General features: G+C 39.6%; 2 protein-coding genes across 2 annotated transcripts in view; both read left to right on the forward strand.

Moving 5' to 3' along the window:
* Window positions 1–5,955: 5,955 nt before the first annotated feature.
* FAM221A (family with sequence similarity 221 member A) lies at window positions 5,956–15,170 on the forward strand. The gene is made up of 7 exons (XM_030943181.1): window positions 5,956–6,081; window positions 7,628–7,801; window positions 8,319–8,509; window positions 11,435–11,641; window positions 12,454–12,564; window positions 13,201–13,289; window positions 15,039–15,170. Exons 1-7 carry the CDS (start codon window positions 6,026–6,028, stop codon window positions 15,099–15,101), a joined length of 891 nt encoding a protein of 296 aa, XP_030799041.1. The 5' UTR covers window positions 5,956–6,025; the 3' UTR covers window positions 15,102–15,170.
* Window positions 15,171–20,942: 5,772 nt separating this feature from the next.
* The window catches only part of STK31 (serine/threonine kinase 31), a gene marked incomplete at its 5' end in the record, with an annotated part of 28,624 nt that continues 22,741 nt past the window's right edge, over window positions 20,943–26,825 (forward strand). Inside the window, 4 exon segments of the mRNA XM_030963647.1 lie at window positions 20,943–21,037; window positions 22,073–22,132; window positions 22,912–23,032; window positions 24,794–24,836. Coding sequence (XP_030819507.1) covers window positions 20,943–21,037; window positions 22,073–22,132; window positions 22,912–23,032; window positions 24,794–24,836 — 319 coding nt within the window.

Genomic DNA, 26,825 nt, shown 5'->3' on the forward strand with positions numbered 1-26,825 from the left:
GCAGCTGTGTATTTCCCATTTCAGATGACATCACAAAGCCTCCCAAAGTGACCTCATTTAAGTCTTGTGTGTATAGAATCTCCATATGGTTGGTTGGTTCTTAAGCTGGATGTGGTTTGGGATGTTATTTCCTTTTCTTTCTTCTTCTATTCTTTAGAAGGCAGGAGGGCATTTAACCTCTCTTATATAAACAACTGTTGATTTGGGGGATGGGGGAGTGTTTTGATTTTGTGAAATCTTTTGGTAAATTAGGGGACTTGAATTTTCCCAGCTGTAATTTGCCTCATGGGTGTTTATCAGCTGATTTCACGAGGTAATTGGCAGTACTTCTGTGCCTCTGAGTGATTGCTTAATGTAGGTAGCAAAAAATGACAAGGTTCACTTCCAAACAAAAGTTCTAATGAAGAAAAATAGAAAGAGAAGAGAATATATTGATTGCTGTCTAAATAGACAGAAATAGCCCAGGTCTCAATACAGCCCTTGAGTTCTATGACTAAATACTTGGCAGGCAAAAATCTTAGGGAAATTGTCTTTATTTGCTCATCATTTCTGTTGCTTTTCTCATCTAAATAAATAGTTTTGAATCTCTGCATAGTGATCTAATGCAATGAAGATATCCAAGCATTTTTTCACAATTGTATGTGAAGAAGTGCTGAGCATTTCCACATTAAAGAACTTTTGAGATGAATGGATGGACAGACACTCCTCTGAAACACACTGATACAGCTCTTAACAAGCTGCCTATGCACTGTTGAGATCGCAGAAGTTTGCTGATCTGTTTTAAATGAAATAATTTTAAAAATACAGAAACATGGCTGAGGATGTACAGGTGCTTGTATTTAGTGTGGTGAAACATCAGTATCCTTGGCAGCCAGTATTATGCATCACATATTGCACAGTTGTCTGTTTTTCCAAATGACTGCTAAATCCTTTTTGATAACACAATCATTTAAAGAAGCTGACTAGATAGATCTGAATTCTAATTAAAAATATTTGCTAATTCAGAGGTTTCCAAACCACATCATGTTTGTGATGTGTGCAAGTTGCTTTAGCAACCAAGCACCTCCTGTGCAGGTACATGTTCTGAGGGTGTTTGCTGCTGTCACAGCCTTTGTTCATGGGAATGCAGAAGCAGAGTAAATTTGGGTACCTCTACAAAAAGTTATTTAGAAAAATGATTGCATAAAATTTAACATTCTAGTCTATTATATTTTCTTGAAAACCTTTTAGTTCCCCAAAATACACTGACTAATTGAATTAGCTGAATGTCTAAAATATTCTTATGTAAAATTGGTGTGGTATTTTTAAAGGTGATATATAAATTAACAATTAATCCAAATATGACCCTCCTTACCTAGCAATTGTGCTCTTTTATAATTTTGTACTTTACAAAACAAAGAGTCTGCTATTTTGGGGTTCAATTTAGTGTATCTGATAGCATGCCACCTTCAAAGGCAAGAATTAAATGGAAAATTTCCTTTTATAGCAGCCAAAAAAATGAATTAGACTTCTGCTATGTTTTTAATATGTGACTGGTACTGAATGGGTGTTTCACTAATCTCAGTTTGTTAGGAATCATGCACACAGGCATTTGAAAATGTCCTTTATGTTATTAAAAGGAAAAAAAAATCACATTACATACATTCATGGAATCACATCTCTTAAGCACCAGTGGCATCACATGCAGCTGAATTATCTTATCTCTAAGTGATCCTAATTGCTACAACTTTCCTAACTGTGTTTGTCGGTACCTCCAGCAAAAACTTTCATTATTAATTGATCCTTGCTTGCACATGAGCTTCCACATTCCCTGTGGCATTCATCAACTTAGTCAGTTGGTGTCTAATCGGGTTCTGGTTTTCTAAAAGCAAAACCGAAAGAAAATATGTTAACATTTTTAAGTCCTGTAAACTAGGTTTAATAATACACAAATTTTTATTGTAGCATAGTATATGGTCATGGTTAGAAGTTTATAAAAGTGAGTGCTGCTTGCATTTACTTTTAGGTATATTGGGATATTGATAACACATGTGGAGGGAGGAAACAATTTGATGGAAACTGTTTCTGTTATGCTTTATGCCTCTTAAATTCTTCTTGCTTTTAGAAGAGCTAGGCAGATAGATAGATCCATAGAAATAGAATGACTGACTACTACTTCAGAATGATGACTTGAGGTTTAAAATATTAAACCAGGTTTTTCCTAAATTAATTATTTTTGCATTAGTGAAGCGGCTATCTTCAATTTATAGATGTTTCACTGAGAATAATTTTAAGCACTTGTCAAATTTGTAAGGGCTTAAAAAAATTTAAAGGGTCACACATTTTATTGTTAACAGAGGGTGTTGAGAGAGACTGTCAACACCCTGTGAAGCATTAAGCTGTTGCCTTTGATGTGTAGGCAGCACCTTAGGTCTCACAGAGCTGTACTGTAAGTATGTGTCCATATGTTCAACCCACTTTGATGTGTTCAGAGATCTTGGGCCAGCAGTATCCGTATGCTACATCACAACTCCAGGAGGTAAAACATGCCATCTGGATTCCTGGTCCTTTTACTTACCTTGTGTCATGGCTTCTTCATGGTAGCAGAAAGCCGCCTTCTTTTTTTTTTTTTCCTGCTATTCAAAATTATTTGGTAGTTTACCAAAAGAAAAAAAAAAATCTGTTTTGAGCAATCTTTAATGAATTTTATTTTGGCTATTAATCTCCTAGAAGGGATGAGAGACAGGAATGGGTTTTCTATATTCAAAATGTATTCCAATATGCATGCTATGACAGTAAAAAGAGTGTTTGAGATACCTTTATTAGCTAAGAACACCATTTCTGGGTTACAAAAGTACCATTTATATCTGTAAAAGGTTACAAAGTACCTTTTATATCCCAAGTAAGTCTACTGATCTAGATTTGGATCCAAGCAGATCTTGTGAGAGTCTTACTAGCACTGGGTGCTAATAAACTGAACACTGTCTGTATTGCAAAACTCTTGCTGTGATGAAATCCAGGGAAAAAATCCTCTATTTTTTGATGAGAAGTAGTTCATAAGACAGATGTCTCACAAAAAAATGACTTGATTTCCTATTCTCAGTAAGTTCTCACTGGCTGTTCATGCATAAACACTGACATGAGTGACATGTAGACTAACATTTGTACCCCTCACTGAAAGCTGCCTTAGTATGAAACCTGGTTCTTCTCTCTGAACCCAAGCTGTGTTTCAGAGGACTGTTTTAACACAGATCTTGCACAGATGAGGCACATCAACCCGTGACACAGGAGCTCTGCTCATTCTGTGTGAACCAGGCTTGCCAGAGCTGTTCCCCCCACCCCCACACCTCCCCCTTAATTGGCAGTGCTGGGATCTCTGGCACCAGCAAAATGTGCATACAGATAAGGTATCTCAGAGATCTTCTGTTTTGTGCAGCTCCTGTGGAGCAGTGTGTTCCTCAGTATGTTCAAACTCTGTCTGCAGAGCTTCTAGTCCTGCTTTCAAGGTCCCCTTTCCCCCATCTGTTTCTTTTTTGAAGTTTTGGTCACAGGAGGAATTTTCCCTGACTTTTCCCTGACAATCCTGAGGCTTTTGTGTGATTTTACTTTCTTCCACTAGCTTACTTGAAGATTGCAGTGGGGACTTGCTCCCTTATCTTCCTGTCTTTGAGGGTGACCTGTTTGTGTTCAGATCTCTGTGTGACAGGACGTGTGTGTTGTGTTCCAGTGCTGCCTGCTCTGCTGAAATTTCTTATACATGTGGCATAGCCACAGGACAAATGCCCAGACCATATGCCCTATCACCTTATTTGGATACTGAGAGTGTCCCTGTTGTTTCATCTCCTTCTGGGGGATGTTTTGGCAAAACATTGCCATGGTCCTTGTGACATTCCTCTTCACCACCTTCTGCTGCATTGCTGGTGGCTTGCCCAGTCCAAAACTATGCGGAGATTTCCCTGAATTGCTGTATTCTTTTCTTTTCTTTTCTTTTCTTTTCTTTTCTTTTCTTTTCTTTTCTTTTCTCTTCTCTTCTCTTCTCTTCTCTTCTCTTCTCTTCTCTTCTCTTCTCTTCTCTTCTCTTCTCTTCTCTTCTCTTCTCTTCTCTTTTCTTTTCTTTTCTTTTCTTTTCTTTTCTTTTTCTCTAGGGAAGTATCATTGTATGGTATGGAAAAAGCCTTTCCTCTTGGATCTCAATTTGACAGTCTGAAGGCTCATAGCTTATGCTAGCAGGCAGAGCACATTTTAAATACCAATTTCCTAAAGCTTGGATAAGGAAAACGTACTGTATTTTTTTCACATATTTGATCACTTTGTGGCCAGTCTGTTTGTATCAAGGGGAAGCAGTCAATTTACACAGAGAGTGCGGTGTCAGAAATAGCAGCCTGTGGTGGATTCACTAAAAACACATTGGAGGAGTTGTTCCAATATGGTTACATCGATTGTGGCATATGGAGAGGAATTGGGACTTGCAGGTTGCCAGTCTAAGAACCATCTTTGGTTAGGAATGTTTCCAAATTTGGCCTCCTGTAGTCTTGAACTATGAGCCAAACATATTTTCTAATGGAACATACATTTTATTTTGTAAAGGAAGAGGAATCGGTGACCAGCCAAAAGTACCCCTCACCCACCCGCCAGAAAAGCGAGGTCTAAACAGAGGCAGAGGGCAACGTGGGTGCAGGGCAGGCACTGGGAGGGCTTGGGTGCTGTGCTGTGTGGCTGCTGGCACCCAAGACTGTGGGTGCCCTTCTGAGGCACTGCACCTGCGTGTGTGTGTGGCCGTGCCCTGGCACTGCTGCTCAGGGGGTGTGTCTATCCCAAGGGGCACAGGGGCTGACTGCCTTCCTAGAGAGTGTGTGCACACCATGCAGGTCCTGTGCGTGACATCAAGCCCCTCAAGATTTGAATCAAACTTTGCAATTTTTTTCGTTGTTAATCAGTAGCCATAGCTGGACGGTTATGGCTGAGCAATTGCATTGTGAACGTTGTACGCTTGGCTAGTTTTTTGTTTTAAGGAAAAGAGAAGACAGTTCCAAGATGAATGGACTGTCTGGATGAGAGCCACCAGGAGTGGAGCCAGCAGAACTGAGCAGTAACCGCAGGAAGGGGAATTCCAGCTGTGGACGATCACGACCACCTACTCAAAACAGACCCCAGACTCAAATGGGCAGAATGTGCCTGTGTACTAATTAGCACGACAAGTGAGAGGTATGACTAGCAAATAGGGGGCTGAATACTAATTAGTAGAAAAATCGCGCAATTTGTAGTCAATGAACGCCGATGCCTTTGTTAAAAATGTAATAAACAGTGTAAAGTTTTTTATGGCCTAGCTTTTTGTGGGTTGCCACCTAGCTCCCTGCTTTGCGCATGAAACAAAGCTGCACCTCGCCCCGCTGCGCGCCTGGTAACGACAACACCCCGGCCGGGACAACACCCAGCGTGGGGCTGCCCGTGCCCGGGAGCGGGCCGTGCTCTCGGGGCTGGCCGTGCCCTCGGAGCTGCCCGTGCCCTCGGAGCTGCCCGTGCCTGTGGGGCTGGCCGTGCCCTCGGGCTGCCCGTGCCCGCGGGGTTGCCCGTGCCCTCGGAGCTGCCCGTGCCCTCGGAGCTGGCCGTGCCCGCGAGTTGCCCGGCTCGGGCGCCCGTGCTCGGCTGTCCGCGGGGTGCTGTGGGGTTCCCTCTGGAGCTGGCGCCGGGGCCGTGCGGTTGCGTGCTTCGGGCTGGCCGTGCCCTCGGGGCTGGCCGTGCCCGCGGGCCCGCACACGCCTCCCGCACCCGCCCGTTCCTCAGCCGCCCGTGAGGAGCGTGCCGCGGCCAGCCGCCGCCTGCGCCCGCCTCCCCTCTGCTGCCTCCGGGCGCCTCCCGCCTGTCCCCCGCCTTCCCCCGCCTGTCCCCTTCCGTCCCCCACCTCTCTCCCGCCTGTTCCCCGCCTTTCCTCCGCCTGTCCCCCGCCTTTGCCCCGCCTGTCCCCGCTGCCTCCCGCCTGCCGCTCTCCGTGCGCGGGCCCGGCCTTGCCCGTTGCCAGCCCCGTGCCCCGGGCGGCCCGGCGGGCATGGAGCGGCTGCAGGTGGATGCGCAGGCCCTGCAGGAGTACGCGGAGTACCGGCGGTGAGCGCACCGGGGCGGCGCGCTGGGGTCGCTGGGGCGGGGGACGGGCGTTCCCAGCCGTGTCGCATCCCCTGCAGCCGGCCCGCGACCCGGCTTTCCTCCCGGAGGGATGCCCGCCTCCGGGCCTCCTGAATTGGCTGCTTCGGAGTGTGTGGCGGCTTCGTGGAGCCGCATGCACCGCCCGCCGTTCGCTGTCGCAGCCGGAGGTGCTGTGGCTAGTGTGCCCCGGTGAGAATGTGCTGCAAGCCGTGGCTGGCAGCGGTGAAGTCACGCATCGTCCCTCGCATCCTGGGCAGCGTGAGATGTGCTGTGAGAGGCCATCTGGCCTACCAGCGGCATCCCTGCCCACGGCAGGGGCGCTGGAATTAGGTGGTCTTTAAGGTCCCGTCCAATCCAAACCATTATCTGGTAATCTGCCAGCCGTACTGCTCTTTCAGAGTACGAGGAATTCTGTGCATCGTGAGTTCCAAGTTTTGCGTTGTATAAATCCCTTACACTGCTGCGTGTCTTTGCTAGTCTTGTCAGTGGTTCTCTTGAAAGGCTGAACAAAAATAAACACAGTCGTTGTGCTGAGATGAGGTCTTAATTTAGTTTAGGAAAACCTTGAGTAAAACACCAGAGGAGGGCACAGTGGCATTTCTTACATAAGATGTGCCGTGATTCAGTGGGTGTTGGCTGGGTTGACATGCAAATGATAGCATTGTGTTGGCACATTATTCTGGTGCTGTACAGTGCTGGCAGTCCACAAATCCACAGAATATTTGACAAAGAATCACTCGTTTAGCATATTTTAGCATGTCAAATAAATAATAACTGAAATATTTATGGACATTAATAAAATCACTTTTAGCATAGGTAAGTGCTGCAGTTAAGTCTCAATTGTATTTTACATATTTTATTTATTGTCCTTAATTATTTCCATAAATGCAGAATTCGGATGCTGCTTCAGAGTTCCAGCTATTCAGTGACCTTGAATTTGAATATAGTGATATCTTAATTGAGGAATACAGCCCCCACTAACTCCAGCTACAGAAACTAGCATAGTCTTCTTCCAAATCAGAAGACAACTTGGATGTGATGTTTGTTGCTTTGATGGCAGTGGGGTTGCCTGCTTGCAGCTGAGTACTCAGACTAGACTAAGATTAATCTCTTGACACAAGTTTGCAGTACAGTTGGGTGTAGATGGGTGAAGTGACTTCAGTCAAGAAGTCTGAGGCAGAGCTGGCTGGTTACATGATCCTTGATACTCATTGCTTGTTTTTTTTTTTTTCTCTCCAAAAGAACCCTTGGTAGTTTGCTGTGTTAATTTTTTCCTTCTCTCTTAGAACTGGTTTTCAGTCCATCAGAGCAAATTTTTTAAAAGAGTATTATTCAAAAAATATTCTCTAAAAATCAGCTATAGTTCTGTTAAATTATTAGAAGAGTAATATGAAATACAAGATTTGTTTTGCATTTACAGATAAAGTTCTGTTATATACTTAAAAAAAGAGAAATCTACTTTTATTGTCTTCATTTTCTTATGGCTTTTTTTATGCCATGCATACAGAATTGTAGGTGATGATGATGGAGGAAAGCTCTTTACTCCTGAGCAATATGAAGAGTACAAAAGAAAAGTATTACCAGCTCGACTGCAGAACAGGTTGTATGTGAGCTGGAGATCACCAACTGGCATGGACTGTAAGCTTGTGGGACCAGAGACACTGTGCTTTTGCACCCACCGGTGGGTAGCTTCCCTCCTTTCACACTTCAGTATTTTTAAAAATCAGGAAAATGTGAAGTATTCCCAGACACATTACAGTAGCACATTGGCAAATTTATTTAAGGTTTAAGGGTTGAGAAAATTAGGTTTTAAATAGTAACAACTGTTTGTAAATGCAAATGTCAATATATTTTTGAGACCAAAATGGTTTTGTAGTCTCAATAAATTCAGCCGCAAGGCATAAGTTAACATAGATCAGATTGATTCTGGTAGTGCTCTCAAAGTGAAACATAAGGATATGTGATATTTATGTAATGAATAGATGTAAAACCACCTGCTAATATGCATTTAATTGAAATTTCACAATTAAGAGTAAATTACTCTTAAATTAAAAAAAAGTAAATACTCACAATTAAGAATAAAAAGTACAATTAAAGCTACTCCAAAACGAAACTTGTGAAGTGAATAGTAAGCCTTTCAGGTAGTTTTCTGATAAATACCAGTGAGGTTATGAAAGTAATTACTTTTCCTGTTTTAGGTATAAACAACACAAAACAGACTACGAGGTGCTTCCCAAGGAGCGCCCCATCAGCGTGCCTTGCAGAGTGAAGGGCTGCCCGTGCCAGTCCTACCAGTTTGTGCCCCTGAACGGCACCCAGCCCGTGCGCTGCCGCTGCAAACACTTCGCTGACCAGCACAGCGCAGCGCCCGGCTTTCCCTGCAACTCCTGTAAGTCCCCGCTGCGGCATTCCTCGCCAGCAAACTCAGCAGGAGCAGCGCCTGAGGGATGTGTGCTCTGCCCAGGGTATTGGGTGTGCGCTGCCCTTGTCACTGTTAGGAGAATTAAGCCACAAACGCCAGAGGTTTATGTCCAAAAAAGAGACAGACGAGTTCTTTATGGCTTTATTCGAATAAAGGGAGAGGCCATGGGGCACTCCCCTGGGATCTCTCCAAGTTTTGGAAGACGCAGCCTCCTTTTTATCCTGATTTCCTGGCTGCATTTCCCTTCTCTCCTTCCCCGTTGGCTGAAGTATTTGAGAGGTACAGACTTCCTGGAACACCTGATACCGAAGATTTCCCTCGAATGTACAACCCTCCCTTTTAATATTTAATTCTTATGGAATTCAGAGGTTTTTCTTCCCCATTGTTTCTTTCATCTTCCAATGTCTAATTTCGTTTATCAGCAAATCTAAAGTTTATTTGTAAAAGCAGATATCTTTTTCCATTCAGCCATCAGTGGAGTCCTTCCCATTGTTTCTTTATCTCCCAGTGCTAGTTTTATCTACCAGCAGACCCACAGCTTGTTTGTAAAGACAAATCCGCTATTCCTCTCATAACCAATGATGTTTTCATCCTCAAGAAAGGATGAGAAGTGGGAAGGAAGACATCATCTTTTGCACAGGAGGGTTTAGAACAACATCCTTGTTTCCCCAGGTCCTGTGAAGGAGTTTAAATCTCTGAATGCTTCTGGTGCTTATGGAGACAGGTGCCTGCAGTTAGACAGTATGAAAGCACCCTGTTTGCAGTTTGTCACTTCAGCTACATGCACATGCCTTTGCTACCTGAACTTGGTAGTTTGGGAGAGAAAAGTGTTGATCTCCATTCCTCTATTGCCTAGCTGACTAGAACATTAACATATTTTTATGTCTTTTCTCAAGTCAACAGGAATTATTCCCAAATAATTCTATTACTAGCACTCTAATGAAGTCGTTCATGACCATAGAGATTGTGGGTCTTGAAATGCAAATGGGAATGGTGTTTCAGCAAGATCTTAGAGAAGGGATGAAGAGGAAGCTTTTTGCTACAGTTGTTTGAGGTTCATGTTATGAAACAACAGTAATTATTAACCACAGGAAATAAATAATGCATAAAGATGTTTTCGTTTGAAACCTCAAATTACATAAGATGAAGATTTTTTTTTTGCTGGAGTTCTGTACTGTTATTAAATTTCTTTCATGGAATGTCTCTATTTTGTACAGAAAAAAAGTGCAAACAGCTTTTGCTGGTTGAGAATCCTATACCACAGAATAAACCATAAAATGTCTACATGACAGCCTTTAAAGAATTTGCACTAAGTAATGTGAAAATCTTAGATGTGCAGCTGGATAATTCAGACTGAATCCACAGAACACAGTGTTTTCAATATTAACATATATAATGCCCTATGCTTAGTGTTTCTCAAAAATACCAGACACCTCTGAGGGCTTCACAGATTTTGCAGTGAAGTGCCAAGAATTGCTTGTATTTTGGACTTGTTTTGTTTTAATGTAATGGTATTAGTCTTGTCTAGTGTTGATAAATCTAAGATGACAGGTAAGTTATAACTGAAAAACTTAACTGCTTATTGCTCTGTACATGTTAAATATACTGTATTCAGTGTCCAAACATAGAGTTCTGTTACTGAGGAGTGCCCAAAATAATATGAAAAAACCTTTAACATTTTCAAGAATGTGATCAACATATCACGAAAGAGTTAAGGAAATTTTTCATGATGCTCCATAAAATGAACTGTGAGCGGGGAGCAGGGTGATTTGTATAATGAAACATTTGCAGCATCACTTGCTCAATTTCTTGGTCACATCATTGCTCCAGAGGGGCTTTGATGACAGTTTTAGATGTAGCTAGGGCAGACAGGTCACTTTACTCTGTTTCAGAATGTCACATAACATTTGTATAACTATTTCAATTCCATCCTGTGGCTGTGGAAGCTTAAAAAACCCCTGAAAGTCAGTCTAATGATACTCCTGTGTAGAACCCATTTTGTTGCTTCCACAGTCTCTATTTTCTCTATTCCACAGTCTCTGAGAAAATGTTGCTAATTTTCAAAGATATTTAAATTGTGGTTTGTGTAATAAATTGTGATAGAAAGTTTCTTAGCCCTGCACCATTGATACATGCTATACACCTTTGGAGGGAATGCTGCCAAAATGCTGGCGGGTTGTCAGCTTTACCCAGTGTCAGAACTTTTTATTTGTTGTAAGTGAAAGGAGAGGTGTGTTGCTAATGACAATAAAACCAAGTTGCAACATAGGAAATGCAGTTAGATAGCAGAAAAGAAATTTCTGATCCAGCATTGGTCCAGTGTAGCCATGATATTTTCTGAAAAATCCTTTCCTTACGATTTTTTCTCCTGAGAAGCCGAGAGGCCTCAGGAACAAAATGTAAACAATGGTTATCTGCTGCTGTGGAATGCAACAGGTGCATCTGTGATTGGTCTCATGTGGTTGTTTCTGATTAATGGCCAATCACAGTCAGTTGGCTCTGACTCTCTGTCCGAGACACAAGCCTTTGTTATTCCATTCCTTTTCTATTCTTAGCTAGCCTTCTGATGAAATCCTTTCTTCTATTCTTTTAGTATAGTTTTAATACAGTATATATCATAAAATAATAAATCAAGCCTTCTGAAACATGGAGTCAACACTCTCGTCTTTTCCCTCGTCCTAAGACCCCTGTGAACACCGTCACAGTCCAGGCTGCTCAGAGAGGTGCCTGAAATCTCCATCCTCAGAGGCCCTTGAAACTTGGCTCAGTAAGATCCTGTGGCTGGATGGCCCTCATGATCTAATCCCAGGAGTCATCCTTTCTCTTTTATAGAGCTTTTTCATATAGCTGGATGCTTAAATCCCATCACCATCTCATTTATTTGTTTCTCAGGTTCCAAGTGTTCAGGCTTTCATAGCTCCTTTACCTGTGCCTGTGGTCAGCCAGCATATGCTCACGAAACAGTTGTGGAAACCAAGGAGGAGCGCTTAGCCCAAGGAAAGCCCGTGGGGCAGGATGTTCCTTACGCTGCCATGGGAGGACTGACTGGTTTTAGCTCTCTAGCAGAAGGCTACATGAGGCTTGATGACAGTGGAATAGGTATGTGCAGCTGAAATTTTAATTCTCCACCTAAGTTTTGAAAAGTACTAAACCAAAATAGAGTTTCAAAGTTTGAAGGCAAGTTGGATGAATAGGAGTAGAACTGCAGAAAAACTGTTCCTTTCAGCTGTCTTCAAGGTTTTAAGGGATCACATTGTCCTACTCACTGTAGTGAGTTGATAAAAAAACTCTTTTTCAAAAATTCTGGTGTTCAACCTGATTGCTTCTGCTTGAAATGAAATGTATCCTTTAGAGAGAACCTGTAACTTCTAATAATTCCTGTAACCTGGTAGTTCCATATTCTATTTATGTTAGTCCTTTTGCCTAATACCATCCAGGTATTTTTTGGTTATATATTCACAGCATTTTTGTTTCCAAACTCAAAGGTTAATAGCTGTTCAGCATAAAAAATAAGAGGTAGAATTGGTAGAACTTTTTAACAGACATGTTAGTTGGTCTTGATACTTTTTCTGCTCTGTAATTTTGTGTAATTTAGTAATGCATATGTTTTGTCCTGAAATACTGTTTCATCTATTATTACCACATACCCATTATTTATTTTTAAAATTCTGATCTGGATTCCTGGATTTTTCTGAAGTTTAGAAACTAAAACATTACTGTAGTAATTGAAGAAACAAAGATTTTCAATGGCTTTGAAGCCATCCTTGTAAAGCTTTGTTAATTCCAGTTTATGGGGTCTGCGCCGAGAATTGTAGATACGAATCTGTAACCTTGTTCTGACCCCAGCATGTGTATTCGTACTGTATCTCCTGGAGTTAATTGTTGTTTCCATTCGCCTTATTTTCTGACAGGTGCTCCTTCTGCTGAACTTTTAGAAGCCCCCACTACTAGCATGGATCATCCATTTCTAAAAGCATTTCAGGGGCCTTCGAGTTCCGCTCAATCCATGCCACAAATAGCAGGTGATGTATAAGTAGGATAATACTGCTGTACAAAAAGAACTTAATATATAATTAATTGATTTTATTAATGAATTGAAGGATGCTCAGGGCATTAAAATGAATATTGAAGCTTTGTTTTGTGATAAGTTAGTACAACATTCATATACTATTCAAATGCTTAGAATAACTTAATGCTTGTTATTTTTGCTTGTGATGTGTATTTTACCTGAAATTATTTTTTCTTAGTGCTTGTTATCTTTCCCATCAATGGTGTCATGTATTCATTGGATCAGTTTTTAAAATTCTTAATTTCTCTTAGAAACTCATAATATCTGAATGGGTTGTACATATTCAGCACAACCCTGTGAAACTGCCTTCTGCCAGAAAGCTTTTTCTATGTGGGATTATGGATCGCTTACACTTTTTTTATGTCCCTTATTTAGTACAAAAATGTACCAATTAATATAACAGTTGAACTCCTTTAAAACAATTTATAATATTTGCAAGCCTATTTGGAAAAGGTTTCTCTTTGGTCCCAAATGCTGGGTTTTGTACTTGTCTATAAAGGTTTTGCCAAATGTAAAACATAGCTAACAGAACAGCAAATATCATTAATAAAAAAAGGGTTTTGTTTTCTGTTTATGTTTTGTTTTTCAGGTAGCTCAAGTGCCACAGGGCAAGTTTCTCACGGAAAACAATCAGAGGCTGATGACATGGCTTACTTTGAAAAACGCTATCAAGAACGGGCAAGTTATTACATTTATTGCTTTAATGTAAATACACTTTCACAAGAGGATATCTAAACCCATAAATGTATGATTTAAATGGCATAAAAATGCATTATATAATTCCTTCTCGATTGCCAAGAAAGCTAGCCTCTTAACATAAGTTTTAAAATACAGTTATGAGCTACTACAGGATTTCAGAGATTGGTCATGTGTGGGATGGCATTTACCGTAACCAGGCAGATTTTAATTGAGGGTAATTCTCTACAGAATTACCAAAACATTACAGAAAACCAAAACATTTTAATATATGACAGAAAGAAACAGCAACACAGAGTCACAGAAACTCCCCTGTGACATTTAGGACTAGGTGTTTGCTACCTCACTTACACAATTCCAGAATGTTATTATTTTTTTTTAATGACTGTCTGTCTAAGTTTGGCTAAATTTGGTCTGTCTTTCTTACATGATCTGTATCACTCACTTAGAGGTGCCTCCTCCACCACACTATCTTTAGTTTACATGCCCTGTGGTGTAGGTTATTCGCGTTTAAATACCTATTCTTTTCTCACATTTGCCCTGTAGCCCTGTAGCTCCACCATCTCAGATGAAGTATGTCTCAACTGTTCATGAATTCTTTTGTAAAGCAATGTTGTTTAATTAACTTAAAATATAAACTGTGTTGCTATTTTGCTTGCTGGCTTGCAAGAATGTCTTTGTTAAGGAGAAAGCTGTTTTAGCTTTGTGAAATTCAAAATAATTTTCTTTGTTTTGTAAATCATCAGAAAATGTGGACAGATGTTACAAATATTACATTGGTTCATAGAAAACTTCAAAATTCTCTGTTTCGTTTTCCCACTGAGATTTTATTTTCTTTGCAAAAGATAGTAGAAATTTTAGATAAAAACATCAAGCCTTAAAAGGGTGAAAGGTGATTTAAAATGCATTTTTGTGTAGACCAACATAATTTGCTTAGCAGTAAGTTAATTGGTAGACATCCCAATGAGGTCTTGTTTTCTTTTGGTATTATTTTATGATGGGAAAAAGCATGTTAATTCTTTCTTTCTAGCATTTTAAATAGCAGTGCATGTGTTAGATGGGATGCAAAAGTCTCCACATCCCTTTTATATAATTGCTTTAAATATGATTTCATTCACTAGTATAACAGTACTTGAGAAGAATTGTAGCTTCTAAAACCAACAGATATATTTGTTTGGATAAATAGTCTTACTATGAAATGACAGAGTGGAGTGAAATGTGTATGTGTCGATAAATTTTACAATGCTACAAGAGCCTGTGGTGTAGAAAAAACCTTACAGGAGGAAGTCACGTCCTTGTGGGTCAGCAGGGATGCTCTGAGATTAAGGTTCAGCGCCCTTCCCGTGTGGTTTTATGTGCGCTGGTTCATCTACCTGTGTCTGTTAGACATCTGCAATAAAACTGCTCCACCTTCCGTTGACATGGAGATAAACCCTGGACATTCCTGAGGCACACTGGCCTTGAGGGATACTCAAACACCTGAACTGCCTTTAGCAGAGATAAGGCAGCCTGCTTTCATTAGGGGAGGAGCTGCAGTGCCGTGGAAGTGCTCCTTTGTCTACTGGTGCAAACGTGAGCAGCGCTGGGTTGGGATAATAATGTTGTGTACCTTTCTCCACTGCATGTACCACCCTGGTAAATTTGTGACTGGATGTAGGAATTTAATACTGCATTGTTAGTCGATTTGCAAACCGGTGTTTGAACCACTGCTGGTGTCTTTTTTTGTTACAGCTGAAAATGGAGAAGGCTGCTAAACGGCAAGAGAGGAATCCAGTGCCATCAAAGAAGCAATGAGATTAATAAATAAATATTTATTATTTGGCACACTGGTCATTATTGCATTCCTTATTTTTCTCTGTGCATACCTGCATATCTGTATTTATTAATTTATTTATTCTGTTACTTTGTTTCTTTGCTGAAATTAATTTTTAATTATCTCATTGTAATAAAATTGGTTCTTTAATCAATGTGTTTCTAATCTCCAGAACTGTTACAAAGATATTTCTTTGAAAATGGAGAAGTGTATTTAAAGAGTTGCAGATCTGAGGGTTTAAGCTGTGAGAGTTTAAGGTCTGAGAGAATAACCTTATATTTGTATATTAGGTTGTAGGAGGGCAAAGAAAAGATGTCTTATTCTTAGACTTTTATGATACATCTTCTTTATTTGTAGAGTCCTTTAAACTCATCTTGGTTATGGATTTTATGTGGTGAGATTTGTTCTGTTAATATTGACATTTTAATATTTTCTTTAAATCTTTTTCCCCTTTCTGTTGATTTCATCTCCTTGACATAAAAATTCAAACATACCCTTCTTCTCTCACACTTCTGTAGACTCCGTTCTTGCCATCATATAAATATTTTTTTTAAATATGACATTCTATACACTTGCAAACCCACTTCCATGTTTATGACCTACTTGAAGGGATCTTGCTTGTATACTTAATCCCAGATTTCTCTGGTGGTACAATTCCCCCAGTTCTATTTGCCTGTTACTGTCCATAACGATTATTACCCTAAAATTCTGAAAACCTTAAGTGGCAACAGATATGTTATTTATAGCATGTAAAGCAATATTTGCATGCTGTTTGGTACAAACTTATTTATCCAAGAGATTCATCATGTCTAATCCAACCCAGACTGAATCACCTCGGGGAGATGTGCTTTTGTTTTCTTTGTCCATATTCACAGCTGAGGCAACTTATGTTGTATTAAAGGTAATGGACAGGAAAATATAAAATGTAGTGAATGTGTGGTGGTTTAATTCTGCAAAGCAGGACAGCACTAACTTGCTACAGAATAACTGGCAGAGAGTGCAGTTTAGGAGGCAAAAGCAGAGCCTGAGTTAATTGACTCTGCTTTGAGAACAGAGAGGTGTTAGTCAGTTTGTTCTTAAAAATACCTGAAATTGTCTCTTGGACTGGAGAGGAGACCTTACAGGAGGTATTTGTACTGGGACTTTACAGCAAGAACTGGGAGAAGCCTGGAAAGCTTTGTTTCCCATTGGAGAGAATGCCACCATGTGCCTGATGAGCAAAGGAGAAGAGGTGAGTTTGAAGGCATTCGCTGCACGGCAACTTGGGTTTTGTTCAGATATCACCTGTGGTGTGGAGGTTCAGTGTTAAGAGAGCCTTTTACCTTTAACTCTGACCTATACTGCCATTACTACAGATGCCAATCAGAGAGACTAATCTGTATTTTAATTTAAATGCATAATGCATCAAAGTCTCTACTTAATGTTTTAAAAGTACCTCTACTGTTAAATTCTACAGTTACAAGCTGCTTTAGCCTAATAAATGAAAGTAACTAATTTGAGCTCCCTCTTCTGGCCCTGGCAAGAAATCCATTCTACACATCCTCTGCTTGGTCTTGAAAATAAATGGGGTTTTCACAATGTAATCACAAGAAATCAACAAATACAGATAGCACTCATAAAGGAAAGTAAAAAAATACAGAAAAAATATTTTCATTTTTAAAAGAGATTATTACAAACGGAAGTGGAAGTTTACTCTAGTTTCCTACTTATCCCTGTTACTACACCCATTGGGGAATGCACTTCTGGAAATGTCTATGTGCATGTTGCAGAAGTCAGCTTTCTCACAGCAAAATATTGTTAAACAGAGAGGTTACAAATAGTTACAAAAACTTTTATTTTGTGTTTCTTTTGATACTGAGAGCATATATTCTAGGAAATAATTTATTGTTTTACATTTTGAGTTGACAATATTTGTCTGTTTTAAATGTTAGCTCTGCCAAATTTAGACCTACTAAACTGTACTTTGATAATCAAAACCTGGTTTTATTAAAGTAATTTAAAAAATATTCTGTGCTTTAACTTCTTTACTGCTTCCATGCTGAGGATATAAAAAAGTTACTACATTTATTTAGTATTTCCTTTTAGTTGGAAAATAGGTTGGATCATAAAAATATCAATGCCATTAAATACTGCTTAGGAGTTCTGACCACTTTTCACTCATGTTGGTTATGTCCAAGCAAAAGACACTTGCTTTCCTTACTAGAAGGCATGCTTTTGGCTTATTATTTGCATACTACTTTTTTTTTCTGAAACTTTATTGATATCTATACATGAAAAACCAGGTACAATGTATCTCATAACATTGCTGGCTGTGAAAACTGGACACTGGTGTCATATCTTAAGTGAAATTTTAATTTATCCTAAAAAACAAATAATCGTTTTTCAGGATAAATATTGCAATCTTCAGTTCTATTCAAAAATTTCTTTATACATCTTTTAGAAAATAAATTTTTTTTAATTATAAAAGCAGAGATCAAATGCTAGTATGTGTGCCATTAGCAGTGTTCATGAAATAAAGAGCTGGGTTTCACAGGTACTTGTTGATGGTTTGTTTTCCTGAGAGCAGCCATGAACTTTGAACAAAATATCATGGGACAGATAAGTTACCAATTCACCTGTGTGATTTATTGGGTTGTCGTATATCTGTCGTTCAGCTGGAAGCATTAACTGTTTCTGAACCTAATCCAAGGAGTCAGGCACAGGGAAAAGGGTTTGTTCTAATGCACATGAGCGCTCTAAGCTGTTAAAGCCTAATTGCATAGGCCCTGGGCAGTACTTAAGCATGTCTTATTTTTAAAATACCCGGCTTTCAAATCAGTATTTTGCCAGTATTATAACATTCCTAGAGTTCACAACAGCATTTTTCCCCTGGTTTGGATTATCCTGTGGAAAGGCTCAGATGTTCCTTGGCTGTTAGGACAGTGGACAGTGGTCAGTGATCCTAAGTGGAGAGCAAGGAGCTCCTCTCCATTCTGTGTGTTTCTGATCCTAAATATAAACCCCGTCTGTCCGTCTGAGATTCAGGAGCGAGGGGAATGTGATGTGTGAATTCACAACCAGGAATGGCATCCGTGCAGTGGCTTTGTCAAGTTGTCAGTGTCTTTGCAGCATGTTGTGCATATTAAATGACTGGCAGGTCTCATGGCTGTATGTCCCTGAGCCTCTCTAGATGTAGTTTATGGCCATGCAAGTAGTGATAGTATTTGTTCATAGCACAAATATAAGTGAAAAAAACCCAAAGGTTTTCCAGTCTAGAAGACCTCGCACATGTGTACCTGTTATGGGGATTTTTTTGTAACTAAATATACTATTTTTGTCTAGAAGCCTACTCTAACTTTGGAGCTTTTAGCATATCTCTTCTGGCAGAAGGAATCATTACTTGCTTTACACTGATTTCAGCTCTGATTTTCCATTCACTGTGCCCATGCTGTCTGGCATGGCTGGGCTCTGATCCCTTGGGCTCCTTTAGTCACCTCCCTGGGGAAGGACCCAGGCTCAGCCGTAACCTGTCACCTGCGTGATGCTGTGAGATGGGAACCTCACACAAACCTCACACAAAGTGTATTAGTTGGGAACCTCACACAAAGTTTATTAGTTGGGTCACTTGCATGATGCTGTGTGACAAACAGGATGGGAACCTCACACTTTATTAGTTGGGTCATGCAGTGCACAAAGGACTCCCTTGCTTTCTGAACACCTCACAGAGGAGTCTAGGTGTGGCTGGATCCAATCTTAAACCCAGACTGAGACAACAGTTTATGTGTAAAGGATTATCCAGGTGCTGTTGAACCTTTGTACAACTTTGTCCCATGGAATTAAGGATAGCAAACCAGATCTATTTATATAAAATATTTGATATGAAAATGATTAGACTAAAATATCTTAATCAGAATTATTTGCTCCACTCCAGTTTAACTATTAGTATAATCTAATTCTCTGTTTTTAAGCAATATTGAAGCAATTATGGGAAAGCTAGCAAAACCAATTAATAAGTAGAGATTGACGTTACTGACTCATACCAATGACTAAGGCAAATCTCTTTTGCTCAGCCTTGAGGAGTAACCTTGAGGGGCACCCCCAACCCAAGGAAGGATCTCCACACACTCCAAGAAAGGGGATGTCAGAAGACCCTGCCATTAAAGATTGGGACTGATCAGTCAGAAGTCTCCAGCCAGCTGTTTCAGTTCAGCAGCTTTAGATAAGTTATCAGTAGTATCACTTTTCCCTTCTTTTATCAGGCACTTCAGAAGGCCAGCTACATCTTCACCTCACTCTCAGGATGTTTAATTTTGGAGCTGATGAGTCAGTCTGCTTTCAGCATTATTCAACACCAAAAGCAGCACAGATAGCTTTGCAAATAGGGTATTGTTCAAGCTGGTTTACCCCATTCTAGGCAGAGTATCCGATTACACACCGGCTGAGCACATTCAAAATTATTTGATTCTACCTGAAGTGCTTAATCTTATCCTCCCTCTCTCAGCAAGTTTCTGTATATGTGAGAACAAAAGATAGCATTTAATTTTGGAAAAAGAAAAAGCTAATTCAGATTTCAGAATTTCAAGTACTGTTGTTCCCCTTCAAACGGAAATCTGTTATTCTTTTCTGTAATGTAAAAAAGAATTGTTCATCAAATGAATACATGATGACTGAGAATCTGTTGCACAAATAATTTTGTAGCTATGCTTTTCTGAATATTTGGTAGGCCAAAAAATAAATAAATTGAGTGCTAAAATATTTGCTGTTGTCTGAAGAGTACTGTAGGAGGCAGCTGGAGTCCTGCTGGAAGTGTATCTCCTGCCCTAAAAGCATCAATTTTTATGTAGATGGGCCGGAGGATGTTGGAAGGGGGGAGTGAGAAAAAGTAAAAATACCCAAACAATTAATAACTTTCTTTAATGTGAGGGTTGCAGCAGGGAGAGGGGAAAATCCAGAAGGAGTACCACAGGCTGCCTTTCCTCTGTGGTCTGCTGGCTAATTGGTGTGTGCATGTTGGTCAGAACCTGTGTAGCTTTGAGCCAACTGCAGGAGGCAATGCTGCTTGTCCTGTCCCCAGTAGGAATTCGGGGAGATGGACCAAACTTTACTCATTCTGCTTATGGAATAACTTTTTCTTATAAAGGGGTTTTTAGATTTAACAATCATAGGTAATTCTCCTTTGGGTTCTTATTCTGGCATTTAGACTCAGTCAGAGTGTTTTATTTAATATTGTAAGGTACAGAGTGTAGGAGTGTGCTTCTAAGGTTAACAAAATATTCAGTTGCACAGGCGTTCCCTTTCCAGCTCTGAACTCTGGATCTTTTCCTTTGAATTACAGGTAAAATGTTGTCTACCAAAAGCCGTATTTCTGGAATTGACCTTGTTTTACAATGGTTCAGATACTAAGTTATAAGAGGGGAAAATATGATTCTCTCAGCCAACCCAAAACACAAGTCTTCCATGTAAAGAGAATGAGGAGTATGCCTGGAGAGAACTGCTGTATCCTGTGATTTAGGATACCAGATACATGCTAGCATTTGTGAGGAAGGATTGAAAAGTAAGATCTGCATACTGCTAGCTGGTAATTAAACTGTTAAAAATGTTCATTGCAAACTATTTCTCTGAGGTACATTACCTGTCCTGATCTGATTCATTAACTCTTGGAAGAAAATGAGAGCAGGCTTGCAAATGCACCTAAATTATGAAGACTCAAAGCTTAAGGTAGGGCATTACTTGTCTCAACAGCAGTGAGACTGTTTTGATTTAATTTTTGGCTGTTATGCCATCAAACACCTATGAAAAATGACAGCTAATAACTTGTATGCTCTCTTCACACTTCGAATGTCAGGAGATGTAATGACTTCTTGGAAACAAATTGTGCATTGACAAAAGCTTGTCCTCAGACTAATGCAGTTTTTGGCAAACCTGGTTTTAGTAAGGTAAGTAGCTTGTATATGTGTGGGCTTTGTTTTTTACCTGGATATAAAGGCTTTAATTCTATGCAGCCACTTTTCAAGGTACTTGCTTGATCTTTGAATATGTTGTGGGTTATGTTCTCTTAAGTTCTCTTTAAGAACTGTTGGCTCTCCTAAAGAAAATGCTTATTTTGTGTGAGCAGTCTTGCTGCACTTCACACTTCAGTTAAATTATGGAAACACTGTTTTGGGTTTTTTTAACACTCAGGAAATACTACAAGATGGTAATATAGGGTAATATAAGAATGCTGAATTCTCTTTCTTCGTCCAGTATACATTATGGGATTTCTTTAACAAGAGAGCAATGCTTTTTTAAGAGAACTCGTTCTTTGCTCAATCTCAAGAAGCAAAAGAAGATAATTTAAAAACCTGTAATGTTGAATGTGCTGGACAAAGTACTCTTGAGAAGACAACAAGGACATATTTAGTAGCAGTTCTATGACAAGCATAAAAGGGATGATGGCAGCTTTGGTTTTGTATGTGAACTGCTTGTGGTTTTTCGTATTGCAACTAAGCCAAAATAAAAGATGTGTCTGAACTTTTTGTATGTGTAGGTAAAGGACTTTGTACATTCTTCTTGGAAAAGGAAGAAAACAAAACCTGCACACTTATTTTGTGACTGACCTGTTCCTTTGTCATGTGTATTAAGATGTCACTGTCAATAAAATGTTGTAGCAACACATCAAGAGAACAGCCATGTGAGGCTGCTGTGTAACGTGTTGGTGTTTTTCTAGTCACAAAACTTTATTTGATCTATTGTTTTTCGATTTTAGAGGATTATATTTTTGAAGCATTAGCATATATTTTTATGAAATATATGATATCAAATGCATTACTTTTTTTTCCCATAATTCTGTCAGGATAATTACAGGAAAGTGTAAAAATAAGATCTGTATTCCATTCCACAAATACCAGTTTGAGGTATGCTTATATTTTCATAATGGCATTCTTTATCTTTTTATTTCCTAATTTCTAAATTCCTAATTTCCTTAATTTCCAAATTATGGTGGCTGTTCTTCTGAAGACAGATATTGGCACAGCAAGAGATCAACAGCGAATAGGCAGGAACTGTTTTGTTAAAGTTTTTAATTGTATGTCAGTTCTACATACAAAATGATAGTAATAAGTGAATTTTTCTCTTTTTGAAACCTGCCACATGAATGCATTTTAAAACAGTGAATAATGTGGGACACACATTCAAGTGACCTGTAATTTGAAAAAATTGTAATGAAAAGACTGGCAAACATGACAAATTTACAAAGTACTGTTTGTATCTCTTGCTAAAGAGATTCACGAGAGATAGTTAATGTTGGTAAGAAATGAAATTTGAAATTAAATTAAATGCAATTTAATTTCAAAACTTCTTTCTGATGAAAATGGTAGGCTTTGTGTGACATGTCAGCACTGATGGAAATGACCTGAAAGAGCTGCTAATCAGCATTAGGAGACTGATACAGAGGGTTAGTAGCTCCTATTTAAAATGTTAATGTCTAGATGGGTCCTTTGGCATGGAAACATTGGATTACATTGCTGGTCATGAAGAAAGTCTTCTATATTGCTTCTTAATTGCAGCCTTTAGAGAAAAAACGTTGCCAGCAGAGATCTATTCTGTTACTTAAAGTTTTGTCACTAAGCTTTTAGAGAGATGACACTGTAAGAGATTTCTCTCAGTTCCTTCCTCTGAAGGACATCTGTCCTTGGAATGGAAGATTCCACCTCTGCAGCATGCTTATATTCCAGTAGTTGTCAGTGCACATTTCTGCAGGAGGTTTGCATAATTTCCACTGATTTCTATGTTATCTCATTAAGCACTATCAGGTGACTGTGGAAAATCTTAAATTCTGAATAAACCAAACATGTTTAAAATTCCACCAAACTTGGCATGTCCAAGTGTTGATGAGAAGTACAGGCCCTGGGCACTGCAGATTTCACGTGGTCTGAACTTAAACATGTGTGACCAGGTGAGTAACAAATTTTAAAGCATTTAGATGATAGGCTGTGTAACAGATGCTTCCAAATACCAGCACAGTGTTCCCCAGAGGAGTCTGTTTAACTGAAAGCAGGGCAGGCTGGGAAGGACTGTCTGATCTGTTGCCATGGGCATACTCTAGAAATTAAATGGTTTTATCAAAAATGGTTCAGGCTGTGCTGGGGAAGTGATTTTTAGAGTATTATTTGGCTCAGGTCTATTTCTGTCTGACCCAAGTTCTTTCTGGTGCTGAGGAAACAGCCAAGGAAACAACTTCTTCACCTTTTGAGGAAAAAGCCACCTCTCTTGGTCACAGAACCAAGAGACAGTTTCAGGTGCACCTGTGAGCTGCTTGAATGCCTGGGTGCAGTGCAAACTTTTGGTCCAAAGAGAGAATAGCAGGTAGGAGTAGGAGCCCTGCTGCCCCTGGCCACCACTGAGCATGAAAGGCTCAGGAGCTGATGGCAACAGGGCTTTAAAAAGCTTTGAGCCCTTCTGAGGTACACTGGTGACACTTGGTCAAGGTCAGCTGATGTCACTCTCCGTTTCTGGGACACCTTTCAGTGCCCTAATAGCCTGATAGCCTCTCAATGCCTCTTCATGGGCACTGGCACTGCCCATGCTGCACTGGCCTGTGGTTTGGGAGCAGAGGTTGCCAGAGGAGAAGGCAGGAAGCTTCTGTCCAGCTTGCTCTGTCTATCCATCTCTCATATAGAAGGGGCCTTGTGCATGGCCTCATCCCTGTGGTCCTAATGACACTGCTGAATGTGATTACTTAAAACAGATGAAAATCTGTTGTCAATTCCCTGGAGTTTTGTGTTTGCTTATTTTTTCTATTTTTAAAATTATTTTTTAAAATCTTTAATAGTTTTTATTGCTTTTGGTACCTTTTTATTTGCTTTCTCTGTGTAGCTTTCCAGACCCAACGCCTTCCACTCTTAGTTTTCTGCAAAACTGGTTTGTTTTCATATTGTGTTTGCTGGGAATGTCCCAACAAACATAGGAATGATGAATTTGACTCCATGCTTTCAGAAGGCTAATTTATTATTTTAAAATACTATATTATATTAAACAATACTATACTAAAGAATACAGAAAGGTTACTTAATGTTAAAAAGACAATAAAGAAAACTTGTGACTCTTTCCAGAGTCTCAACACAGCTTGGCACTGGTTGGACAAAGAGTCAAGATAACTCACACCAGAATTCAATCAGACAATCACTTTTAGGTAAACAATCTCCAAACACATTCCATGTCAGCAAAACAGAGGAGAAGTAAATGAGATAAGAATTGTTTTCCTTTCTTCTGAGGCTTCTCAGCTTCCCAGGAGAAAAATCTTGGGCGAAGGGATTTTTTTTCAGAGAATGTGAATGCCACATTTTCAGTAGTGGCAGGGCACTAAAAAGAAAACCCTGTTAATAAAAGATTAATTTCTCACAGATATCCTGCAAAGGTCTTCAGTGCATTCCTCAGTCTTTCAAATCCTTTTTTTCTTTGATATGATGATGAAACTGGTAGCTGCCAATACTGGTTTTTCCCAATTTCTACATGAATAATTTCAGTAAACACTCTGAGTGAGTAGCTGCCAGCTCAGAATTTTAGTGGAAACCATATATTTGCCCCAAAGTAAGGCAGTGGAATGTCATAGGACACTTAGGATAGGTGATCTGATCAGCTTAGTTGCTGGGATGGGAGTGTATGAGAAGATGGGAGTGAGTAGCTAAAATATGAATTTTAATTCCTGTTTTATCAGCAGCTGGGAGTATTGATACTCAACAGAAAGAAAATACATGTGGGTATGTGTGCATGCTGTGGTGGTGGGAATTAGGACATTCATCTATAGAAAATGGTTCATTAATGGTGTTGGTTGGAGAGCTTGCTCTTCCTTGTTTGATTGTTCTTATGTGTCTTAGTGCAAGATTTGGAAAAGAAGGAAGGGTTAGCAGCTTGTAAGTAGAGGAGACGATACCAAAAAGCTTTGTTGAAAGTGAAGATTGCAGGACATGAGACCTCTAAGCAGAGTTTGCAGTGTTTTTAACATCCATGCGATTTCCATAGACTTGTCCTCGAGGCTTTTTGAAGGTATCCTCTCTTCATTTATCTCTATTAAAAACTCACTGTACACAAATATGGATTGCAAAAGCATACTTGCCTACCAGGACAGACATATTATGGTGATGTAGTTGTGTGGGAATGCAATAATGTGTGCTTATATGAAATAAAGCCAGCTATCACAGTTTGAAGCAAGCTGTTAGGGGATAACGGGTTTCTCTGCAACTTGTAATTACATTGACAAGAGGTGCTGCTAAGTTGGCAGATACAGCTGTTGTCAGAAATCTTTTTTAAGAGACTTGTCCTGCAGTTGCTAGGATTGCCATGGCAACAGGCTGCTGAGGAAAATACTTGTGGGTGGGAAAAAAACTGTACTTGGCATTCAGAAAGTTGAGATGGTGTAAGGAGTATAATGTTCTCCAAAAAAACTTGTTTAGGATTTGCTAATGTTCCATAATTTGAGCTTTTGGAACACGTTAATGAATCACCTGAGGGCACAGCCTTCCACATACCAGCAGAGTATCCAGTTCTGGTTTGAAGTCAGATCATTTAGGCAAGTCTGTGCTGCTAACAAATACTAATATGAAACGAGGTGCTCTTCAAAACAGTCTAAATTTATAGCAAAATGCCTCATACTGAATTATTTTGATACTTTGATCTGCCCCGTTTTTTGAGTTAGAGTTGTGAATCTGATCTTTTTTAAAAGGAAGAGGGCTTTTTGGTTTTGGCACACAGTGTTGAGATACTTTTATGTACAAAGCTGCCCTGACTGGCCTGAGCAGGGAGAAGCCAGCAGATTTTCTGTCCCGTTTCTGTATGTTTTGCACATCAGAGGCATTTTTGGGGTAGCATGCCTGGGAAGGAAACAATCTAGGATGTAACCAAAGCCATGCAGGTGAGGATAGAGTTGGTGTGGGGTGTAGTGCAGCTTTGGAAGTATGTAATATAATCACAGTACTCAAAGATAGATTGCTTCACATGACTCTTTTTTGTTACAGGAACAACTTTTAGGGTAGAGATCCCAAACACCAACCCTAACGTACTTTGGCTTATTTAGTAGATGGGAGATTTGAGCTACAATGGACCTTGAATTGTATTAGACCAATTGAATTGGTCTTGTATTATAAGATATTGTAAGATATAAGTGTATGGTAAGATGGTTTTTGAATGAAAGAGGGTTTTGAGTTAGTGACTGGAAAAACACAAGGAGTTTTCTGTAATTTTTTTTTCCCTACACAGAGGAAAAACCTGATTTCTGCGTGTTTGGCTAAAAGTTCCTAAGCATCACAGAATTACAGCAGTTGTGGAATTTTAGGGTATTTCCTTAACTGCTGCTTTTATATAAAGGATGATTTTGTTTCTTTCTGGCATTATCTGAGAAGCACAATACTTATTAATAGTTACTGATACAGATAAAAAGGCTGTGAATGGTTTTAAGTGTGATAAACAGCAGAAGTATGAAGGGATTGTGTGAAAATGTGTTTGCATGAATTCAGAAAAATGTTGTACAAACAACAGATATGGAAGGCAAATCTGTCAGTGTGGAAATCCCTTTGACACCCCCAAACCTGAACTTGCATACAGATGTTTCTTTTTCTTCCAGACTAAAATATCTCATAACCAGCTTTGTTACTTGCTTAGCTTTTCCTAGAACATCTGTATCTGCATAAACCAGACTGTCATTGCATGGATCCTCCATCCACTGAAGATACAATGTTTGTGCACAGCTAAGA

The sequence above is a fragment of the Camarhynchus parvulus genome, chromosome 2 (assembly GCF_901933205.1).
Source record: "Camarhynchus parvulus chromosome 2, STF_HiC, whole genome shotgun sequence".
NCBI classification, from domain to species: domain Eukaryota; kingdom Metazoa; phylum Chordata; class Aves; order Passeriformes; family Thraupidae; genus Camarhynchus; species Camarhynchus parvulus.